Below are 23,833 nucleotides of genomic sequence, written 5' to 3'. Positions count from 1 at the left end.
AGGAAACTCACAGTCCAGTGTAGAACTGCAGACAGGTATGGACACTAAATGCAAGTGATTACCATTATAATTGAGAAATGAAAAATGGTATAAAAATAAGTATAAATTTTGATAGGTTATGTGGTAGGATAATTAAGGATAATCTCTTTGCTTTCACTTGGTTTTTAAATTTATTTTTTCTTTTTAGAGAGGGGGAGAGTGCACAAGGAGAGGGCAGAGGGGGAGAGACGGAATCTCAATGTAGAACTTGATCCCATGACCCTGGGGTCATGACCTGACCCGAAATCAAGAGTCGGTCGCTCAGCCAACTGAGCCACCCAGGTGCCTTTCCATTTGGTTTTTTAGAATCAGTAATCTAGCGGCACCTGGGTGGCTCAGTCAGTTAAACGTCCAACTTCAGCTCAGGTCATGATCTCCCGGTTCGTGAGTTTGAGTCCGCACTGGGCTCTGTGCTGGCCCCTCAGAGCCTGGAGCCTGTTTCGGATTCTGTGTCTTTTTCTCTCTGCCCCTCTCCTGCTTACATTCTCTCTCTCTCTCTCTCTCTCTCTCTCTCTCTCTCTCTCTCTCTCTCTCTCTCAAAAGTAGACATTACATTTAAAAAAAAAGAATCAGTAATCTAAGTGATGCTTCTTTTAAAGAGAAATTTTTAAATATAGAAAAACACAATGTGTAGTACAATCAACTCCCATATTCCCATCTCTCTAAGTTAACTCCTTGTCATAATACCTTTTAGTTAATTTTTAAAAGAAATAAAACATTAATAGATATAGCTTAAGTTCCCTTTAACAAACACCCACACTGTTCCATTCCCACCCCCTTTCCTCAAGAACAACTATAGTCTTTGGATTTTTAACCTGTAGGCAACAGGAAATCCCTGGGGTTTTTTAAACAAGGGAGTGATATGCTTAGATTTTATTAAGAAGATATTTCAGAAGGCAAAGTGGCGGTCAGATCAAAATGGGGAAAGAGAATAAATGGTAGAATTAATAAAAATGTTAATGTAATCTAGGTGAATGATTCTGACAACATAACTAAAGAAATCACTGTTAAAGTGGAGAGAAGAGAGCAGGTTTGAGAGTGAAATCTGAGGGTTAATTCAAAGGATTGGATTAGAGGTATTAATGTTCAAGCTTTACGTCCAATCTGGGTGTCATTTTATGTGTTTTGAAATTTTCATGGAGGAAAGATTCTCCAGATGTTTCTTATCTTGGCTCTCCAAATCTTTGAAAGCTTCAGATTTAGAACATTTATGAGGGCTTTTCCTATTTTCATTCGTCTCTAATATACATTATTATTAGTTATTTGAGTATAGTTGATACACAATGTTACATTAGTTTCAGCTGTACAGCATAGTGATTTGACAGGTTTATAAATCATGCTGTGCTCACCACAAGTGTAGCTACCATCTGTCCTATTACATTGCCATTACACTATCATTGACTATATTCCTTATGCTGTGCCATTTATCCCCATGATTTATTCATTCCATAACCGGAAGCCTGTATCTCCCAATTCCCTTTACCTATACCTCCCTTCCCCCTACCAGAAGCCATCAGTTTGTTCTCTGAATTTATAGTTTTGATTCTGCTTTTTGTTTGTTTATTCATTTGTTTTTGTTTTGTTTTGTTTTAGATTTCACTTATGAGTGGAATCATAGGGTATTTGTTTTTCTCAGCCAGACTTATTTCACTGAGCACAATCCCCTCTAGGTCCATTCACATTGTCTCAAATGCAGCACAGTCTCATCCTTTTTTATGGCTACATAGTATTCATTACATATAGATAGCACGTTTTCCTTAACCATTCGTCTATTGATGGATACTTAGGTTATTTCCATATCTTGGCTATTATAAATGCTGCAGCAAACAGGGGTGCATATGTCTTTTCAAATTAGTCTTTTTGTTTTCATTTTCAATAGTGGAATTATTGGATCATATGGAGAAATACCATATGAAAATAGAAATAATTTTCAGTTTTTGGATGAGCGTCCATTTACGTTTTCACCAACAGTGCACAAGCATTCCTTTTTTTCTATATCCTTGCCAGCACTTGTTATTTCTAGTCATTTTGATACTAGCCGTTCTAAAGTGATAGAAGGTGATGTCTCATTATGGTTTTGGTTTGCATTCCCCTTATGACTGGAGATGTTGAGCAACTTTTGTATCTGTCATCTATATGTCTTCTTTGAAAAAATGTCTATTCAGGTCCTCTGTCCAGTTTTTAATTGTACTGTTTTTGTTTGTTTTGTTTTTGGTGTTGAGTTTTATAAGTTAACTTACTATATTTAAGATACTAATCCTCTATCAGGTATATCATTTGCAAAAACCTCTCCCATTCAATAGGTTGTCGTTTTCTTTTGTTTTGTTTTTTGATGGTTTCCTTTGCTGTGCCAAAGCTTTTTATTTTGATGTAGTCAAATAGATTAATTTTGCTTTTATTTCCTTTGCCTCAGGAGACCTATCTAGAAAAATTTTGCAGTGGCCAATGTCAGAGAAATTATTGCCTGTGGTCTCTTCTAGGATTTTTATGGTTTCAGGTCTCACATTTAGGTCTTTAATCCATTTTAAGTGTACTTTTGTGTACAGTGTTAGCAAATGGTCCAATTTCATTCTTTTACATGTAGCTACCCAGTTTTCCTAGCATCATTTATTGAAGAAGGTGTCTTTCCCCTATTGTATATTCTTGCCTCGTTTGTCATAGATTAATTGTGAGTTCATTTCTGGGTTCTCTATTTTGTTCCATTGATATGTGTGTCTATTTTTCTGCCAGTACCATACTATTTGATTACTACAGATTTGTAGTATATCTTGAAATCTGGTATTATGATACCTCCAGCTGTGTCCTTTCCCAGAATTGCTTTGGCTTTTGGGGTTTTCTGTGGCTCCTACAAATTTTAGCATTATTTTTTCTAGTTTTGTATAAAAGCTGTTTGCATTTGACAGAGATTTCATTGAAAAAAGTATATTGCTTTGGGTAATATGGACATTTGAACAATATTAATTTTTCCCATCCATGAGCATGGAATATCTTTCCATTTGTTTGTGTTACCTTCAATTTCTTTTATCAGTGTTTTATAGTTTTCACAGTACAGGTGTTTTACCTCTTTGGTTAAGTTTATTTCTAGGTATTCTTTTTGGTTCAGTTATAAGTGATTTTTAAAAAAATATAATGTACAGTGTTTAAAAATAAATTTAGAAAGTAAAGGCAAATGATATAGAAGAATACTATACAGCCATTAAAACTTTGATGTAGGTTTGTAGATCTGAAAGGTGATATATCAAAATTACTGTAGAATCATAGCAATTAATTTCTCTCTTCATTTCAAAACTTTTTTTGTTGGTTTCTTTAATGGTGAACATTTTTTAACATTAAAACTTGTTTTGTGGTGCCTGGGTGGCTCAGTTGGTTAAACTTCCGACTTCACTCAGGTAATGATCTCACAGTTTGTGGGTTCGAGCCCTATGTTGGGCTCTGTGCTGACAGCACAGAGCCTGGAGCCTGCTTCAGATTCTGTGTCTCCCTCTCTCTCTGCCCCTCCCCTGCTCACACTCTGTCTCTCTCTGTCTCTCAAACATAAATAGTCATTAAAAAAAAATTAAAAAAAAACTTGTTTTAAGTTACTAGATTTGTGAAATCTTATTTTGATAATTACACTAGTCATAAAGCTGTAACTATTAACTGGGTTAATATTAATGACATTTTAGAATAAATATATATTAAATTTAGAAACTTAAGAAAACACAGGTAAGTTTGAAGGAGACCAAAAATATCCCTGTTATTAGGGGTGATCACTGTTAATACCCTTGGCATATATCTTTCCAAACTCTTTGTGTTTGAAGGATTGTTCTTTTCTTATAGAATTGGAATCATACTATTCACACTTTTTTGTGTGTAGCAAAAAATTTAAATATCTTTTTTTTTGTAATATAGTATTAAGAGCCTCATTTGGGAGCCACGATGTCTGAGTCGGAATTCTGATCTTGCAAAGTACTATTTGTGTTCTTGGGCAAGTTATTCTCTTCTGTGCATAAATTTCCTCATCTATAAAGTTAGGATAGGGGTATAACAAGGGTTAAGTTAGTTGATGTTGGAAAATGTTTAGAACACTGCCTGGTACCTAATCAGCTTTAAATAAGTATTTGCTATTATTATTATCATCCAGTATTCTTTTACACTAAGATATCCAATCTTAGGAAGTGTGGTCTTTGTAATCTAGTGGACCTGGCTTGTGTTGCCAGTTATTACCAGTGTGACCTTGAACCATTGACTTTAACTCTGTGAGATTATTTTTACATGTAAGATCGAGTTATTATGGTACTGTGTAAGGTTTTTGTGAAAAATAAAGTATTCGTATAAAACACCAACTTAGAAAAACTCCTGGCACATAATATACTCAATAAATGTTACCTACTGTTTTTGTCAAGGTAGAATAGCTTCATAAAGGGCATCAAAAGGGTATCGTAAGTTTTTAAATAATATTTGTAAAATTCAGAAGTTATGAGTTTGATAAGGTTTGATAAATTTATAAATGTAATAATTCTTAGCTGGACACACTAGGAGAAAAGTTCAATGATTCACATTGTAGTTATTTTTTAAACTTTACATTAGTTGAGATATTTGGTAAGTCTTTTTAGAAATGAAAAGTTTCACAGAGTCTGGAAGAAAATATTTAAAAGTTTGAAAATATTTTATGTAAACTTTTTTTGCAGTAGTAAAATAAATGAATTTTGTTCAGATTTCTACTAGGGAATAGATCGCTCCATAAAAAATATATAGTAATTTTTTGTAAGTATTTGGCCTCAAATCAAGAGAAATGCTAATTTCTACAAAGATGATTGAAACAAATGTCTTCAAATTTGAAACATTTGGTGGCAAAGCAGATGTTTTATTTGAGACGAGTGTCTCAAGTGTTTCAGGTTGTGTGACGACTCCAACTAAAATATTTTCTGTGCACATAGAAAGTTGTATTTAATGTGAAATATGGCAATGGAGGCACAACATTTGGATTATAAAGGTTAGGTAAGAAAAAGTAAAAGTTAGAACACAGAACTCTGGGAACTGCAAAATTAAACTACTCACATGATCAGAGGAGTTAGGAAGGCATTTGAAATTGTATGCTTTCTTCACTGGATTTATGAATTTTCATGCTTTTCTTGGCATCTGTTCCTCATCTGATGTGGTAAAAGTGATAGAATCTTTTGGAATTTAGATATCCTAGAGTGTTTAGGCCTTAGAAGGAACATTTAATGTGAAAGTCTGAAGAGAGGTTGTAGCTTAAATTGCTTTGGGTGGATGGATGGACAGATGGATTTAAAACAAAGTTGAACAACCCTTTATGAGTTCATTGTATGTATATGGGACTAGAACTTAGGACCTTACTATAATTTAAGACTGTGATTTTTACTATATTATCACATCTCTGATTTGGGACTATTCAGTGCTTTACACTTCCTTGGAAGAAATACTGAACCCAAGTTACTTGCTTTTTTCCTTTCCATAGAGGTAGAAATGATTTGATGCTTGACTGCCTAATTTGCTCCTGTTATCATTTATTTGCCTGCCCAGCCGTTCTACTAAGCCACATTTACTGGCAGTGTGGTTGCTTATTCAAGATTATGCGAGTATGAAAACCCATACATATATACACATTCACTGCTCTTACACCAGTATTTTTGAGTAGCAATTTATCATTAACATTTGTCATATTAATAAACATAAATACAGTATATTAACTGTATAGGATTCTGCTATAAAAATATACCACAAATATTTAAGCAGTCATTGTTGTTAGGAATTCACTTTGTTCTGGGGTTCCTCGGTGGCACAATTGGTTAAGCATCTGACTCTTGATTTTGGCTCAGGTCATGATCTCTTGGTTCGTGAGTTCAAGCCCCGCATCAGGCTCTGTGCTGATGGTGCCCAGCCTGCTTGGGATTTGATCTCCCTCTCTCTCTGCCCCTCCCCTGCTTATGCTCTTTGTCTCTCAAAATAAATACATAAACTTAAAAAAAAGAAATACACTTTGTTTCTAGTTTTTGCTATTATTCACAATTTTGTATGGAAAATTGGTATCTCACTTATGTAATTACTACATTCGCATCAATTACTTGACATAGACCATTTTATGGTAGTTGATACATATTACTTAATCGCCCTCCAGAAACACCTACCAGGTGATAGTCTGCCAACAGTGTTATCAGTGTCGCCCTCCTACAAGGCCAGATGTTAATACACTTTTTTGTCAAGAGTATTTTGTTTCTATTTTAATTTACATTCCCTAACTATATGTAAAGTTGAACATTTAATCTTCTGTCTCTATGTCTTACTTTCAATGTGGCCATTAAAAAAATTTGGGGTGCTAATCTTTTTACTGTTTGGAACAAAAACTCAGTATCATTGACATGAATACTTTCAAGTCATAATAATTATTAGCCTTAGAAAAATGGGGTAGGAACAAGATGGTTTTTATAAACAATGCAAATAAAATGAATAACATTTGAACACGAGTTTCCCCAGTTCTTTGGTATTTTATTTCATTTTTTAGGCCTTTTCTTCTACTGGTGGTCTCTAAGACTTGAATAAGAATATTGAGTTATGACAATTGCCATTGAGTGTTACCAGTTTTTCCTTTTATTGTTGGTAAAGGAAGTAAAAGCATTAGTAATTAATTAATAATTTACACATACACTAAATCTTCCATATTTTTTTTTTTACCAGGTTTAGGTTTTTTCCTCTCAAGTGTAATAGCTACAGAGATAAAACATTGACTGATAATAAATTTATTTTCCTTTCTTTCCTGTTTGTCCTGTGGATTTCAAAAATGGCCAAATGGCAAGATAAATAATAAAGAAAATATTCATGCCCAGAGGCATGAATAACTACTGTGTTACATAAAGGTCTCAAGCATATGTGTAGAGACACATTGATGAGTCATAATTGTAAGTAATTTGTTACTAATAATATTTAAAGATGATACATGTAAGTACTTAGGACTGTGCTGGGTTTATAATTCTTAACTACCATTCTCTTATTGTCATTAGTACCAAATGCAAATTTTTAAAATTATAGCCAATTCAGGTTATTGTTATAGTAATGTTACCTAATACTTTGCAAATATTCTCATATATGTTCATATGGGGGAAAGATGGTAAATGATGGGTATTGGTTAGGAATCAAACCCAGTCTTATCTTCCCTACAGAGTAAGTAGGCTCCTAGCAGTATGTGTCACCTGTGAAAGCCATCTTCCATCAAATGTGTGATGGAGAAAAACTGTTGAAAATGCCCTGATATGTCATCCCTGGGTAAAGGAGATATATTGGAAGTTTGTAATGATGAATCCTACTTAATTCACATTTCACTTAATGCATTTAATGCCAGAAGGGGTATGGTAAGAAGAAAATTGCATTTTAAAAAATATATATAAAATAATTGCTTTATATATATATATTTTAATATTTTTTTGATTTGAAATCTATCTACAGTGGTCCCTTAAGTTGTATATAATAAGCTTTATAGGACTAGGGATTATATCTGTATATTTGTTTACTGTCCTACGGTGTGTTACACATTGTAGCTATTGATTGATAGTTCTTTTGGTTAAGTTGAATACTGTTGAAAATGAGTAGACACTAAAAATAAGAAGAAATGAAAACATTTATTTTAAAAACATTGGGTTTTGAGTCAGACTGATTTGGGTGGGCTCAAATCCTAACCCCCCCTTTAAAAGAACTTGGACAGGTTGCTTAACCTTGAGTCTTAGTTTCTATATCTATCATTATTTGCATTTGGGAACATGAAAATACCTTTCTTTTAAAATTGTTAATTAGGATTAATTATGTATAAAGCCGTTTCAAGTGTGACTCGCATATAGTAGCCATTGAACAGTTAGTAGCTATTGTCATCATCATCATTTTTTTTTTTTTTATTATTATTGATTAGGATCAACTTGACTTTGCTATGAAACAAAAGAAATCCATTGTTATGTAATTCACTTAAAAATAAAACAGTTCATCAGTTATTACCCTCTGATGGTTTTAGGTTTAAAACTGTTTTGCGTATTATTTTAAAGCCCAGGGCAAAAGCAAAGTGAAGAATCGTTTATTCCAATTCTGTATGTTATTTATTCATTCACTTAATACATATTTATAGAGCTCTATGTTTCAGGTGCTGAAACAGGTTTGTTCACAGCCCTGAGGATGTAACAGTTAACAAGAAAACATTCATGTTTTCGTGGAGTTTATGAGTTACTGGGGAAGACATAATTAATACATAAATAAATATAAAATGCACATTTATATAGAACATAAATATATATATGTATGCACATATATGTATGTATTTAAAATGTAGTAGAATCAAGTATTGTATTTTAGCTGTGTGAAGTGTAGGATGCATAGTAGAAATCCAAGTAGAAATGACAAATATGACATTTGGATGTTCGGGTCTAGAAAATAAATGAAAAGTTAGGCTATAGAGGGTATTTAAAGCCATGGCTAGGGAAGACAGTAATTTGAGGAATGAATCACCCACTGTATAAAATGCTGTGGTCAAGTAAGATAAGAACTGAGTTTTGTCTAGATACAGGTCATTGGAGATTTTGTGAGGAGATGTGTCAGGAAAGTAGTAGGGATTGAAAAACCTGATTGGAGTGGGTTAAAGAAATAATGTTATAAGGATAGCAAATATAGGAAACCTGTATTACAGAAATTTGTATTATTTTCAATAATTATCAAATATTTTACATTCAGCAAGAAAATAAATGATTTCTTAATGTTTATATGCTTAAGATTTGCGTTTCTTGATATAATTTTTCAGTGTTTTTACTAATTTATTTGGAAGGCTAATTTTATGAATTTGGATTTTATATTTATAATAAAAATTGTTTTAGTGGTTCATACCTTGAGATGAAAACATCTTGTTTCATAATAGTTAATTATAAATAACCATAATTGCCTAGTTTTTCACTATGTACAATAATATATAGTACCTATATTATGAATGAAAATGGCATAGATGACAAGTGTGAACAAAGCTTTAAATCCTACAAGCTTGAGAATATTTAGTGGGATAATAATTCTGTGTAAAATATTTTTAAACTTTGTTTTTTTTATTTTTTATTTTTTTTAAATTTATTTTTTTTTCAACGTTTATTTATTTTTGGGACAGAGAGAGACAGAGCACGAACGGGGGAGGGGCAGAGAGAGAGGGAGACACAGAATCGGAAACAGGCTCCAGGCTCTGAGCCATCAGCCCAGAGCCCGACGCGGGGCTCGAACTCACGGACCGCAAGATGGTGACCTGGCTGAAGTCGGACACTTTAACCGACTGCGCCACCCAGGCGCCCCTGTTTTTTTTATTTTGATAGAGAGTGTGCAGAAGTAGGGGAGGGGTAGAGGGAGAGAGAGGGAGAGAATCTTAAGCAGGTTCCACACTCAATGCAGAGCCCGACATGGGACTTGATCCCAGGACCAACTGTGAGACTGTGATCTGAGCCGAAATCAAGAGCTGGGTGCTTAACCGACTGAGCCACCCAGGTACTCCTCTATGTAAAATATTTTTAAATGCAGTGTAGCTGTTTATCTTTAGTACTTTTATCATCTTAATTTTACCCTACACTATAGTAATACAGCATTTTTAAAAACTTTTAGGAAGAGGATACTGTGGTTAAGTAAGCTTAATCAATCTATGTATAGTATACTTGTCAAAAGCAAGGAGATTCCTTGGATAGAATAGACTGGTAAAACCTTTGAAGATGTACTCATATTGGTTAATCTTTAAGTATGTATTTTTGGAAATAAATTAGTTTACCAATCACATATCTTCATTCCAGTAATCAGATGGGATGTACACAGGGTGACACTGTGTATCTATACTTGGAGACAAACCTCATAAAAATATAAAAACAACTCTATTCTTGAGGAGCTTAAACTGAATAACCTTAAGTAAATCTTTACTGGAAACCTCTCAGAAGTATATAATAGAAAGCTTCAGAAATCTATGGGGTATACTAGCTCTTTAAAAATAATAATTAATGAATATAAAAGTAACTAAATTTCTCCACATATCTAGAGGTGATTCTGCACAAAAGTAGGTGGGTTTGTAAACTTTGGCGTTGCTTATGGCCCTCTTTGACTAAATAAATCCTAGCTGAACTTTGAGCACATGCAGTTAGGTAGCTGGAGATTTTGAAAATGTTTGAAAATTTATCATTCAGGAAATGCTTAAATAGAATTATAAGATTGCACATGCAGCTTTTAGAAAGGATGAAGTAGGACTGGTAGGGGAGGTAGGGGATATTAATAAAATATAACTCAGAGTCATTATGAAGATTGAAGAAAAGCATATGGAATAGTACGTGATACATAGGAAGCACACAATAAATGCTGGGTTTTTTCTACATGTCAGTAAAACATAGTTACCTCATAGTTGTAATACAAGACTTACTGTATAATTTTATTTTAATCTGTTATTTTTTTTGTAGTGAAAAGCTATATATGCGTATTTAAATATATTTATGTTTGGGGCACCTGGGTGGCTCAGTCAGGTGAGGGTCCAACTCTTGATTTCAGCTCAGATTATGATCTCATGGTTGTGAAATTGAGCCCTGAATCAGGCTCTGCACTAACATCACAGAGCTTGCTTGGGATTCTCTCTCCTTCTCTTTCTCTCTCTCTCTCTCTCTCTCTGCCCCTCCCCCACTTATAATCATTCTCTTGCTCTCTCTTTCAAAATAAATAAACTTTATAAAAAATGTGTATTTATGTTTGCATATGTATAAAACAAGGTATGAAAAAGAAGCACTTAAGTTTATATTGGAAAAACTAGGAGGAGGAAGTAGAAGCCATTATCTATTTTTCATTGTTATTTATTGTTTGAAGTGTTCTAATTTGGAAAATAAGAATAGAGAAGAAAAAAGTATATATTCTGATCTGGAAAGGTCTTTAGGTGATATTTTCACCACTTCATGTATATGGATACCTATCCAATTTATTGACAGCAGAATTGGACTAATCTCTACTTAAAAGTGCTTGACTGCTACTGTAAGTTAACCGATTACTTGGGGGAATGGCTTTACTGTATTTTCATGTATAAGAAACTGTGAGGTTTGATTTATGTCACACAGGTAAGTGATCAAATATATGGAAAAGAAATGTTTTTGATTCCATAAAATTGTAGACTATAACTTAAATTTTAGTGTTGTAGTATTTGCATTTATAATTTAGATATGCAAGTATTACTTTCTTGGGTACTTTTCTCTTTACCATTCATTCTTTTTAGGTTTCCCCCTACCCCGGCCTATGCCAGATTAGATTAATATTTTATTCATTACCTTTCCTTACACTAGTTTTCATGGCATTTGAAAATACAATGAATACCATTTCACAAAATTTTATCCAATTAACTTTCTAAATGGGAAAATATTCTGAGACATATCATAGTTGACTTAGCCTATTTCTGGCATTTGGTTCATCAAAGAATATGAATTACGTATGTTATTTGAAAATAAATTCAAATATATCATTGGAGAGATATTTTAATATTCTGACAAAGTTTTAAACTGAGGCATATATGGTATTTTAATTTGTGATATTTAACAGTGAAAATTATTAAATAACTTTGATCTTTTGTTTGGATTTATTTAGGGATGAAAAATATAAAGTCAGATATTCACTTATTGGAACTAACTTACTATGAATTTAAAAATTGATGTAATGATACCAAACGGATATTAAAAAATTGACTCGACTCATGCCTAAATGTTAGCTTACTAGTTTGTAATATTCATAATAAATAATGTTGTATAGATGTACAGAAGAAACAGAAAGATATGAAATCTTTTTTTTTAAATTTTTTTCTGAAGTTTATTTCTAGAGGCAGAGAGACTGTGAGCAGGGGAGGGGCAGAGACAGAGGGAGACACAGAATCCAAAGCAGGTTCCAGGCTCTGAGCTGTCAGCACAGAGCCCGATGCGGGGCTTGAACCCACCAACTGCGTGATCATGACCTGAGTGGAAATTGGAAACTCAACCGACTACACCACCTAGGCTCCCCGGAAATGTCTTTCAAAAAGGTGTAGATAGGGGCACTCTTGATTTCGGCTCAGGTCATGATCTCAGTGTTGTGGGTTGGAGCCCTGTGTTTGTTCCCTTGTGGAACCTGGAGCTGGCTTAGAATTCTCTCTCCTCTCTCTGCCCCTCCCCCACTTGCCATGAGAGCGCATGCACACACTGGAGTGCTCTCTCAAATAAAAATAAAACTAAACAAAACAAAAAAACCAAAAAGTGATACATAATATCAGTAGCAAAACTGATGTTAGGACTTACTTGAGTTTGTATTAAGCTGCTTAGTTTCAAAGCCTTGGTGCATTCCGTATAGTCTTGGCTGAGCTGTACCTGTTAGCCCTTTGGAGCATGGCTGTTATTGTAATTTACCCAAAGTCAATTTAATCATATCATATAGATGGATAACTGATTCTTCCCTGTTACCTTATTTATTTTTTTACACTGGGAAATGTCATCACTAACTTCTTTCAGTGTAAAATAATATTTATTTCCCAAAGGAAACTGTGATTGTTTGCATAAATGATAGTATAAAAATATATTAACTTGTTTCTTAGTAACCCATTCATCTTAACTTATTTTTAATGTTTGCATTCATGAAATATCATCATTTATTCGATGTATAATTTAGGTATATAGCTTATTTTATTGTTTTTATTTCCTAGAACACACTTAAGTGTATAATAAAGTGTAGCATATAGGTGATAGTATAAATTGACTGAACTAGTATGCCAGTAAATTTATTGTTGAATTTTTATTTCCCTCAGAAGCCCTCAAGAAATTTTAAATTTAATGTTTAATCATAATTCCAAGTTTCATTTCCTTCTTTAACATGTATTTAGAATTTTGGGGTTATAAACCTTGCTGCAAAGTCACTAATAACTTGAACTACCAAATGAGATTTTTGTGTGCTTAATTTAATGGCATTTCATCCTGTGTATCTTCATTTTTTATTAACCGAAGAAAGAAACAAAGTCTACAGAATGTCATAGTAGATAAAGATAGGATTATGCCTAAAGTCAATATCAAATATTATTTATGGAGAAAGAGACCATGAAATAATTCCCAAGGAATTTTCCAAAAGCTCTAATTTGAATTCTTTTTGAACTTTGTTTACAAACTCCTTATATCTATTCTCCAGTTCTTATTCTGACAAATATAAATAAATCTGAATCAACTTATTAGTCTCAATTAAGCATGGAGGAAGTGGTAGTAAATGACACAGACCAGTTTAAAAATCTGATTCCATGACTACTTTTATCAGTTGACGTGTACAACTGGGTGAATGGTTATAATTGGACTAAACTTCCATGAGTTCACTTGCATTGATGATTCCCAGTGATGATTAGCTAGCCAGTACAGTAAACTTCACATTTTATAAAATATCAGTAGGATGTCATGCAAGAGTATTTTGTGAATTGTTCAAATAACATTATAATAGAAATTTTAATAAAAGACTCCCAATTGATCACAGTCAGCTGTGTTTTTATTGCAACAGCACTTAGTTATGAAGCCATTACCACAAAGTTCTTTGAAACAGATTTCATGTGTATTTGCAATGTTATTGATTTATAATTTTTTCTTTTTGGGGCTCCTGCTAGAGTCCTCTGCAGTGCTCTGTATTTTGAGTTAATGTAATTGATCTATTCTTATATAGTGATTATACTTTATTGTCTACTTTAATTTTTTTCTTGATCAATGGTTATTCAAAAGTTGATTTAATACTGTTTATTATTGATGATTTTAAGATTACGTCTCATAAAGAGAGACCTCTGACATCTAAATTTCCCTTAATAGTTCTCTTCTTGTGTGTGACAATAATTATTTAGAGAAGGGAAATAGATGGCCTCTTTTTGCATTTATCCTAGAACATGAATAAAATCCCTTCATCACATGAGCCTTTTTCCCCTCCTGTAGCTAGCAGTAACAAAAATAATTTATATTTTTATAAGTGATATATATGAAATTCAACTATTTTTCAGGAATTTTAGGAAAAATCATTATTTCAAGGATTTATCAATCTTTCAGTTACTTAACTCTTTGGATTTAAATTTCCAGTGCACTTGACGTGATATTAAGTTATAAGAGAGTTATTTTAAGTCTATTTAACTCTATTAAAAATGCAAAGAAGATGTCTCTGAATTTATAGTCAGCTATATTTAGATCCTGTTTATTTTAGAATTTTAGAATATTTGAGCTTGAAGAGATTATCTTTTTTAATCCCCTTGCCTTATCATTTAGGCAATTAAGGCCTGGAGAGGTGAAGTGGCTTCCTGAAGTTACATACCTGTTTTTATATACAGAGCTTAGCATCATGCTTATACATGAAGTGTTTACTAATTATCTGTTTCAAAACCTGGGTAAGCGATTATGACAGAAAAGGCAGAATTAATGTTTACATTAGGTAGAATTATAATGTGACTTAAATTGAAATATTTATTTATGGGGCTCCTGGGTGCCTCAGCTGGTTAAACGTCCAACTTTGGCTCAGGTCATGATCTCATGGTCCATGAGTTTGAGTCCCACATCGGGCTCTGTGGTGACAGCTCAGAGCCTGGAGCGTGCTTCGGATTCTGTGTCTCCCTCTCTCTCTGCCCCTCCCCCGTTAGCGCTCTCTCTCTCTCTCTCTCTCTCTCTCTCAAAAATAAAAAGTAAACATTTAAAAAATAAAATATTTATTTAAAAAATTAAATGAACTTTTTCTCAAGATTTGGAATGATGCAAGGCAATATTTATCATACTTAGCTCATGTGCTTTAGTTATAACTTGTTTAACCAAAGTTATAGATGTAGAATGGCACTAATGAGAATTATACTAGATTTTATTTACATTATACTATACAATGAAGTTATAACATTGAGCCTATTAATATACCTTTGCTTGACAACAGTTAGATTCTGTATTATCTCCCAGAAGACAAGTGATGCTTCCTTCATATAATTACCATAATAAGTTTTATATTTTATAGTTATCCCTGAAGTTATAAATTGTTTTGTAGAACCAAACTAGCTTTGTAAGTTCTTACACTTGCCAGTGGAATTTAAAAGTGAGTGACAATACTTTTACTTAAAATTTTGTCTGTAATTTTAAAAGCAAACCTTTACTCTATGTAAGTTGATGAAATTTATGAAAGCTTTCTTTTTTTTGTGATGTCATTAGTTTGGGTATTGGTGTAATTCAAATTGCTTTTTTTCTCTTTTGTGTTACAGTTTTTTTTTTTTTTTGTACCTTTCAGGTATTATTGAGAATTCAATTATTAACTAAAATTAAAAAACAGGAAAAACTTGGAATAGAGGCTAAAAAGACAAAAAGATCGAAATTTTACTTGGCCTTTCTATCTAGCATAAAGAAAGTTACCTTTCAAAGTCTGTATATTTTCATAAAAAACTATTTTTTAGTGGAACAGTTAGTCAATAATAGTCATTTTTACAACTTAAAAATGTTTTTATAAAAATACCATACGGATATAAGTCTGTGGTATACTTCAGGCTTTGTGGATAGTATTCTAGTGTTTAATTTGAACTCCGAGTATAAAAAAGCAAGTGGTAATATATTGTGGAAGAGTTCTTTTGGCACAGAAATATTTTAAGAAGTAACAGCAATTACATGTCTGAAGTTAGATAAACTCCTGAAAGGTAAAGTTGATTTATTTTTAAGTCTCTTGTGAGAACTAATAGAAAATAGCTTAGCATTGTGTTTTGACAGTAAAATACCTTAACTAACTGAAAGTGCTGATTGTTTCTAATAACTCTTAGCCAGAGTAAGAAGAATTTTCTTGATCTGCACTAATATTTTAATATATATTTTTTATTTTCTCTTAGCCTGCGTCTGATCTCTGTTTGCTATACTTAATGTTTACATATTTAAAGCATGTTTTATAATGGTTAATCAAATCATCTGAAGTTATTTGGAATATTATGTTTTACTTCAAACATAGGGAACTATACTTTCTTCTTTGCTTATTTGTATGTCTTTTCAGGATTGGGTATTCATTCAAAGATCATATTCTCTGGCTTATGGTATCTTCTCTTAAAATCATATTAAATAAATAGGCTTAGTACTTGCATTATGAAGACATAAATGATATTGTTCGATAACAAGTGATCACATACTGCAGTACACAACATGGCATAACTAAAAGATTTACACGCTTTGATTATGAACTTGTTTGTAGTCATGTTTACTGCAACATAAATCTAGAATTGGAGATAGAAAATTTAGGGTAGGCATTTAATTTTAGGTGAAGGGTTGAAAGAATGATTGGAAAAATTGACTTTTCATCTAGTTTAATGTTTCTTCCTTAAATCCAGAAGGCATGTAAAGATGATTTAATTTAGAATGGATTGAAAATATTGGACTTTTTTGGTCATTTCATAAATAGAAGTAACTCAAGTACCACTTGAAAAGTGGAAGAAAGAAGATATATTGAGAAGACTAGCTTCCTTTTGTTATTAGATTTATAGCAATTTACATTTTTTGTTTTAAGAAGTTGCTCCTTGTATTCTAACATAATATAGTCCTGGTGCTTAAAAATATAATTATTTTGCACATTACAATTATTGTTTTGAAACCTAAATGGTCCCTGTAGTAATGGATATATTTGGCATTTAAGTACCTTTGTAGCTTAAAAAAATTTTTTTTAATGTTTATTTATTTTTGATAGATACAGAGAGCAAGCAGGGGAGGGGCAGAGAGAGAGAGAAGGAGACTCAGAATCTGAAGCAGGTTCCAGGCTCTGAGCTGTCAAGCACAGAGCTTGATGCAGGGCTCGAACTCACGAACCGTGAGATCATTATGTGAGCTGAAGTTGGATGCTTAGCCAACTGAGCCACTCAGGTGTCCCTAAGTACCTTTGTAGCTTTGAAAATATTTATATACTTTGGGTTATTGCTTCAAGTATTCCAGCATACTTTTTGGAAATGCAGAGGTGTGAAAATTGGGGGAGAGACAGGAAGTATACAACACAGGTCATGAACTGTTCAAGAATGTAGACCATGCTCTGGGCTTTTGAGATTCCCATTACAGTTGAACTCAAAGAGTAGTAGATCTCTAATAGTGAGACTTTCGAGCTTCTTAGTTATTTTTCATAGACAAATGAAATAAAAAATAATAATTTCAAGTGACTTAAACTTTTTCATCTTTGATATATGGTGTTTTGAGAGGCAGTTTTCTTTAATTTTTTTGTTTCAAGTTTTTATTTAAATTCCAGTTGAAATACAGTATTTCTAAACACATATGAGATAGAATTAGATGCCATGCCATTATTGCCACCATGAAATGTTTAATGGCAAAAATAATATTTGTGTAGTGATCTACAGTGTACAACACATTTTCATATGAATTATCTCATTATTTTAAACAACAGTATTGAGACTTATTAAATGACTTTTCCAAAGTCATTTATAGTGGAGACCGCTTTCTAAATGAACCCACCCTTTGCTGACTCCATTTTCAGTGTTCTTAAGGGTACCCATCTGTTTTCCAGCACTATATTGGGACTCTATTGAATTATGTGGAGAACTATCTTATGCCAATACCTATAGTAAAGAACACTTGAAAGAAGCCCATAGTGAATCTAAGATTCAAACAAATAAAATTAACACTAATTCTGGATATCATTTTTTTTAATGTTTACTTATTTATTTTGAGAGAGAGAGAGAGAGAGAGAGAGAGAGAGAGAGAGAGTGGGCGAGGGGCAGAGAGAGAGAGAGAGAGAAAGAGAGAATCCGAAGCAGGCTCTGCATTGTCAGCACAGAGCCCAGCGTGGGGATCTGTCCCACGAACCGTGAGATCATTACTTGAGCTGGAACCAAGAGTTGGACACTTAATTGACTGAGCCACCCAGGTGCTCCTAATTCTGGATATCTTTAATGTATTTTAATAACACTGTAATAATCAGGCGAGATGTTTGTTTCATATCAAAGTTTATTTAAAGCTTTTCCTGGTAGATAATATTTTCTTTATGGATTTTATAGACTTCCTCTCTTCTTTCCACTTTAAGTAAGCCATCTATTTGTTCATCTATACTTAACAAATATTTATAACCTGCAGTGTTCATAGCATTGCTGGAAGTCTACATTTGGAGTTTCTGTTTTGTCCTATTTATTGTTTCAGACATTTAGGCAGTATTTGTAAAAGTCAGTGTTCTCTGGAACCTGAAAAAAAGAATCAGTAGGATGAATACATATATATTAAGAAGTTTATTTTAAGGAATTGGCTCATACATTTGTGGGGATCTGAAATCTGTAGGGCAGGCTGGCAGTCTGGAATCTCATGTAGGGGTCAATACTATAGTGTTGGAGTAGTACTTCCTCTTTCTCCAGGAAACCTTAGTTTTTGCTCTTTATGCCTTCCAACTGATTGGATGAGGCCCCACTCACTCACCTAATCTCACTTAAGGTCAATTCGTTTTAGATTCTAACTATATCTACACAATATTTTTACAGCAACACTTAGAGTAGTGTTTGATTAAGTGACAGGGTGCTATAGCCACACCAAGTTGACACATAAAACTAATCATCACGATGCCATTTACTTGAAAAGTTACCTATGATTGCATCTCTCCATTGATGGAGTTTACACATGCTAGATTAGATATGTAAATCTTAGCTAGTACCTAAAATACTTTACAGGAGGCAGGGTGATAAAGCAGGAAGCTCATTGGCCCTCAGAATCAAAAAGGCACTGTTTACAACTTGGCTTCATTACTTACTACAGTTTGTTTTGGGAAAAGCTGCTTAACCTCAGAGTTTGTTCTTGTTTTATAAAATAGGGGAAATCTGTATCTCACAGGAGGATTAGATGAGTATTTAGTGAGTTAATATATACTAAACACCCAGTAGACTTCCTGGCACACATTAGATGTTAAATAAATATTAATTATGATTGCCTTTTCTCCTTTATTCTTTTGAAAACAAATTGTGTTTAATTACCAATATATTTGTATCCGTTTACCCATGTATACATTCAACAAATAATAAATGCTATAGGGAAGAAGGAAAACAAGAAAGAGGTATAGGGATTGAGGAGTGTTAGTGGTGAGGAAAAGAGTTTCAGTTTAAAATAATAGCTTTACTGGAGACAGCCTTACTAAGAAAATTATATTTAATCAAAGACCCGGAAGAGAAGATAGGGTAAGTGCTCCAGCCTTGAATATCTGGCTGCAGTGGAGTAGGCAGATGGGACACTTAAGTGCAAAGGCTTTGCGACAGGAGTGTGTTTGAGGAACAGTAGGGAGGCTCTGGTAATTGGAATAGAGTGATCCAGGAGGAGAAGGGTAGAAGATGAAATCAGACAAATTGGGTGAGGTGTGCTGGGCATATTTTGAAAAGGGCTTTGTGAAATAGAAGCCATCAGAAAGTTTTGAGCAGAATTGTTGATGTGATCTTGTATTTGTGCTACTCAAAAACAAATGGTAGGAAATGGTTTTGTTAAGAGTGTAAACTCAGAGGATAGACTTCATCCTTTGGATCTGTAATTTATTAACCCTACAAGCTTAGGTGACTTCTCTACATGAAAAGGAAATAATAATAACATCTATCTCATAGAGTTGTTATATAAAGTAACCCTCTCCTTGACATATAGAAAGAATCTAATAAATCTTTGCTATTAGTAGTAGTAATAATAAAAGGGTCTAACTCAAATGGAGTGCTTGGATGGCTCAGTTGGTTAAACATCCAACTTCCTGATTTTGACTCAGGTCATAATCTCACAGTTTGTGAATTTGAGCTCTGCATCAGGCTCCATGCTGACAGTGTGGAGTCTGCTTGGAATTCTCTCTCTCTGCCTCTCTGCCCATCCCCTGCTCTTTAAACAAACGAACAAACTTAAAAAAAAAAAAAAAAAAGTAAGGTTCCTGGTGCCTGGGTGGCCCCATAGGTTAAGCATTCAACTTCAGCTCAGGTCATGATCTCTTGGTCCGTGAGTTGGAGCCCCAAATCTGGCTCTGTGCTGACAGCTCAGAGCCTGGAGCCTGCTTCAGATTCTGTGTCTCCCTCTGTCTCTTCCCATCCCCTGCTTGTTCTCTGCTTCTCTCTCTCTCAAAAATAAATAAAATATTTTAAAAAAATAAGGTCCTAACTATACTATTTTTTGCTAGTGATCTTGAATAGAACCTGTTCTTGTCCTTGTTTTAGATACAAAACTATATTGGTGAAGTAGAGATGATGATGAGTCTTAAGGAAAAATACCTCTGCTTCTAAATTCATGCTTCTGATTTTGAGAGGGCCGGATTTGAGAGGATCATGGTAATTCCCTGAAAAACAGATTATCTCCTTTCATGATACCATCTTTTGGTAAGCACTATCATTAGTTTTGAAAGTGTGACAATGTTAACCTTTTTCCAAGTGTAGTATTTACATCCAAACTGAGCCTTAGTTCTTATGAGTACTTCTTTATGGTCGTATTCCTTCTGTCATTTCTTTCATATGGACCCTTTCCTCTCCATCTGTTATTATCCTAGTGCAAGTCCTGTCATGCCATGGGCTCTCGTCTGTTCTACTTTTTGTCAGTGGAAGTAGTAGGTGTTATAATTATTATCGTTGTCATTGTGATTGTTATTATTTGAACGCTCACTATGTTTCTGGAAGTTAAGCACTTATATGTAAACACAAAATTCACATAATCTGTAAGGCAGTGTTTTTGACTCCATTTTATAACTAAGGAGCAGACTTACAAAGGTTAAACAATCTAACATTCAACCTGGTCTATTCTATTTCTTATTACAAATCTTGTATTTCAAACAATTAAATCAATGAATGATGCAAGGATAATATTTTTCTGTCTTTGTTTTAGATTTTTTCTGTACCCTGGGGGCATATTTTTTCCCCTCTATTATATTTAGTTAATTATAATCCAGGCTTGACTTGGGCCATGATTTTTTAATAAAGGGGACTTTTGAGACAATGACTGCGTGGCGTATTATTTGCTTCTGTAAAACATAGTTTACTCGTTATTAATTCTGCCATTAATTATATACTGGTGTTTAGCATGCCTGGAATTTTCTTTCTTTTTATTTAATCATTCTATAGATATGTTTGGTCTCTGCAAGTAGATTGAATGTTCATCAGGAAACTAGGAATTATTTTAATAATTCTTATGTTTCCATACAAAATTTATACTGTAAAATTCTGTATTCTGCATACAGAATTTATACAATAAGTATATAATTTTTCTTTACTGTCGAGATAATTAGCTAATTGATTTTCATATGAATAGTGCTTACTTTGAGTAAACTGGCCAATTTGAAAGTTGTATAAAGTCTTCCGGGTCAGTTAAGAATTGAGAAATTTTGAATTCTTTGTTCCTAGTAATATGTCAGAGTACTAGTGCAGTTAAATTTGCCCCACTGCCCAATTCATTGTCCCTAGATGGAATTGTTTATCCACTCTAAAATATGACCAGCAGTGTGATAAAATTTTAAAGGGCAATAATAAAATTTTTTAAAGCTATTACTATCTGAAAAAGAAAAGTAATAATTCTTACATTAAAAAATATTTTTTAGGGGCGCCTGAGTGGCTCAGTTAGTTAAGCGTCCAACTTTGGCTCAGGTCATGATCTCACAGTTGGTGAGTTTGAGACCTGCGTCAGGCTCTGTGGTGACAGCTTGGAGCCTGGAGACTACTTCAGATTTCTATGTCTCCCTGTCTCTCTCTGTCCCTCCCCTGCTTGTGCTCTATCTCTCTCTCAAAAATAAATAAACACTAATAAAATTTTTTAATTAAAATATTTTTTATTTTACTCAAAAGTCACTTGGAATAATTTTTTTCTGCATGGTTAGGTTATTTATTTGAGAATACCAACAAATGTTTCCAATTTGGGGGTTTGTTTTTTTTAATTTAAATTTATGTTTTGACTATGTAAAATTTATATGACTCAGAAGTCTATATATAAAATAATATTCATGGAAAAATATTTTTAAAGAGTGAGTATTTACAGAGAACAAATTGTTGGTTGCCAGAGGGAAAGGGGTAGAGGAATGGGCAAAATTGGAAGAAGGGGAGTGGGAGATACAGGCTTCCAGCTATGGAATGAGTAAGTCACAAGAATAAAAGGAACAGCATAGGGAACATAGTCAACGGTATTGTAATAGTACCGTATAGTGATAGATGGTAGCTACACTTGTGAGCATAGCATAATGTTTGGCATTGTTGACTAGTTATGTGGTACACCTGAAACTGTGTAACATTTGTGTCAACTATACTCAAATAAAAAAATTAAAAATATAAAGAAAAAGAATTTAAAGATCATCTAGTAAACTGTTTTGCTTTTTTAATTTGGGCTGAATTAAAAGATAACTCAAAGATATTTTCTTAGTTTTAAGCATACCAAAGACAGACTAATTATGAAATTGTCTTATTTCAGATCTATCATTAGTGATTTTTGTTGCATTTAAAAAGTTTTGAAATTTCTCCCTCTAGAAGCATTACATTATGGAGAGGCTTCTTTTATTTGCTGAATTTATTTAAACAAATCAGTTTAGAAATATCACAGAATTAAACAAAAATTCTGACGTGTAAACATACTGCCATGTTACTGAAACAGATGTTAACACCTGATAAAAGTTAATAATCGCTTGTTAGGAAAGCTGTCCATTAATAAGGCCAATCTTCATGAAAACTAAAGCCATTTTGTTTCTTTAGCTTTCCTAGTGTGACAATGCAATACTATCAAACCACAATCAGACAAGATTGGGTGGATAGATGAGTACCATTGGTTACAGCTGTTAAACAGTTTCATTCTCGATGCTACATAAAAAGAAGCCAATCACATCAAATGAATCATGACTTTTTCCCTTTATTACAGAGAGTCTCCTTTTAAAGACCATCTGCCAACTGAATGTTCTGTTAGTGTTTCTTCAGATTCAGAAGCCAAAAAAAGTGGGTTTTTTTTTTTTGTCTGCTAAATTACTTTTGTATTTAGTATAAATTATTATGGAATTTAAGTCTTTTGTGAATAATTATTTTCTTAAAGTACATTTTTTAAATGTTTATTTATTTTTGAGAGAGAAAGCACATGAGCTGGGGAGGGGCAGAGAGAGAAAATACCAAGCAGAGCCCAATGCAGCACTCAGTCTCAGGAACCGTGAGATTATGACCTGAGCCAAAATTAAGAGTCAGACACTTAATTGATGCTTAACCTTAAAGTGCATTTTATTAATAGTATTATTAAATATCACTATACCATTTTCAAAATTCCTTTATGTATATTGTCTTATTTCCATATCCCAATAACCTGGTGATGTGGAGTAGGACATATACTTATCTCCATTTGCATATGAGGAAATTGAGGTTTAGAGAAGTAACTTGCCCAACTTTTATGGCAGTTAAATAATAGATTCTGGACCAGAAACTAGATATTGTAACCTCCAGTCTCCTTCTTTTACACCCTGCTGCCTCATTTATGTCTTATTTTTCAAGTCATATAGTACTTGAAAGTCACAAAGGCAGTTCTAAAAGTATTCAGATATTTTATTGAACCTGTTTCTTCTGATTATTTTGAATTATTTTCAAAATAATTAATGATTTTCCTTCTTACTAACCTATGAAACTCTTTCTCTTTAAATTTTACTTTCTAACATCTACTCCACACAAGGGTTTCGTGGTAGTGTAGTGTACCCTATTCTGAGTCTGAAAGTTGTCCAACCTTGAGTCACATATTTAAACAAGTCAAGTACATTGGCAGTTTGTACCCATCTGCTTTTATATGTATGCATGCATGTGCATACACATATGCCTTCTTGTGTGCGCACATAGCACAGTAGATTGGACACCAGT

General features: G+C 33.3%; 1 protein-coding gene across 11 annotated transcripts in view; it reads left to right on the top strand.

The window, feature by feature from the left end:
* METTL15 (methyltransferase 15, mitochondrial 12S rRNA N4-cytidine) overlaps positions 1–23,833 on the top strand; it is a 295,673-nt gene that overhangs the window by 55,855 nt on the left and 215,985 nt on the right. The window contains exon 1 of one of the 11 annotated variants that reach the window (XM_086677777.1): positions 9,365–14,419. The exons of the other annotated variants lie outside the window; for them this stretch is intronic. Coding sequence (XP_086533903.1) covers positions 14,384–14,419 — 36 coding nt within the window. The 5' untranslated portion in view covers positions 9,365–14,383. Of the gene's footprint in view, positions 1–9,364; positions 14,420–23,833 lie in introns of those variants that run through there. 11 annotated transcript variants of the gene reach the window in all.

This window comes from Puma concolor, chromosome D1, assembly GCF_028749965.1.
Source record: "Puma concolor isolate L17-30 chromosome D1, mPumCon1.1.hap2, whole genome shotgun sequence".
NCBI lineage: Eukaryota > Metazoa > Chordata > Mammalia > Carnivora > Felidae > Puma > Puma concolor.
Note: the sequence above shows the minus strand (reverse complement) of the source record. Positions and strands in the feature narration are given on the sequence as shown.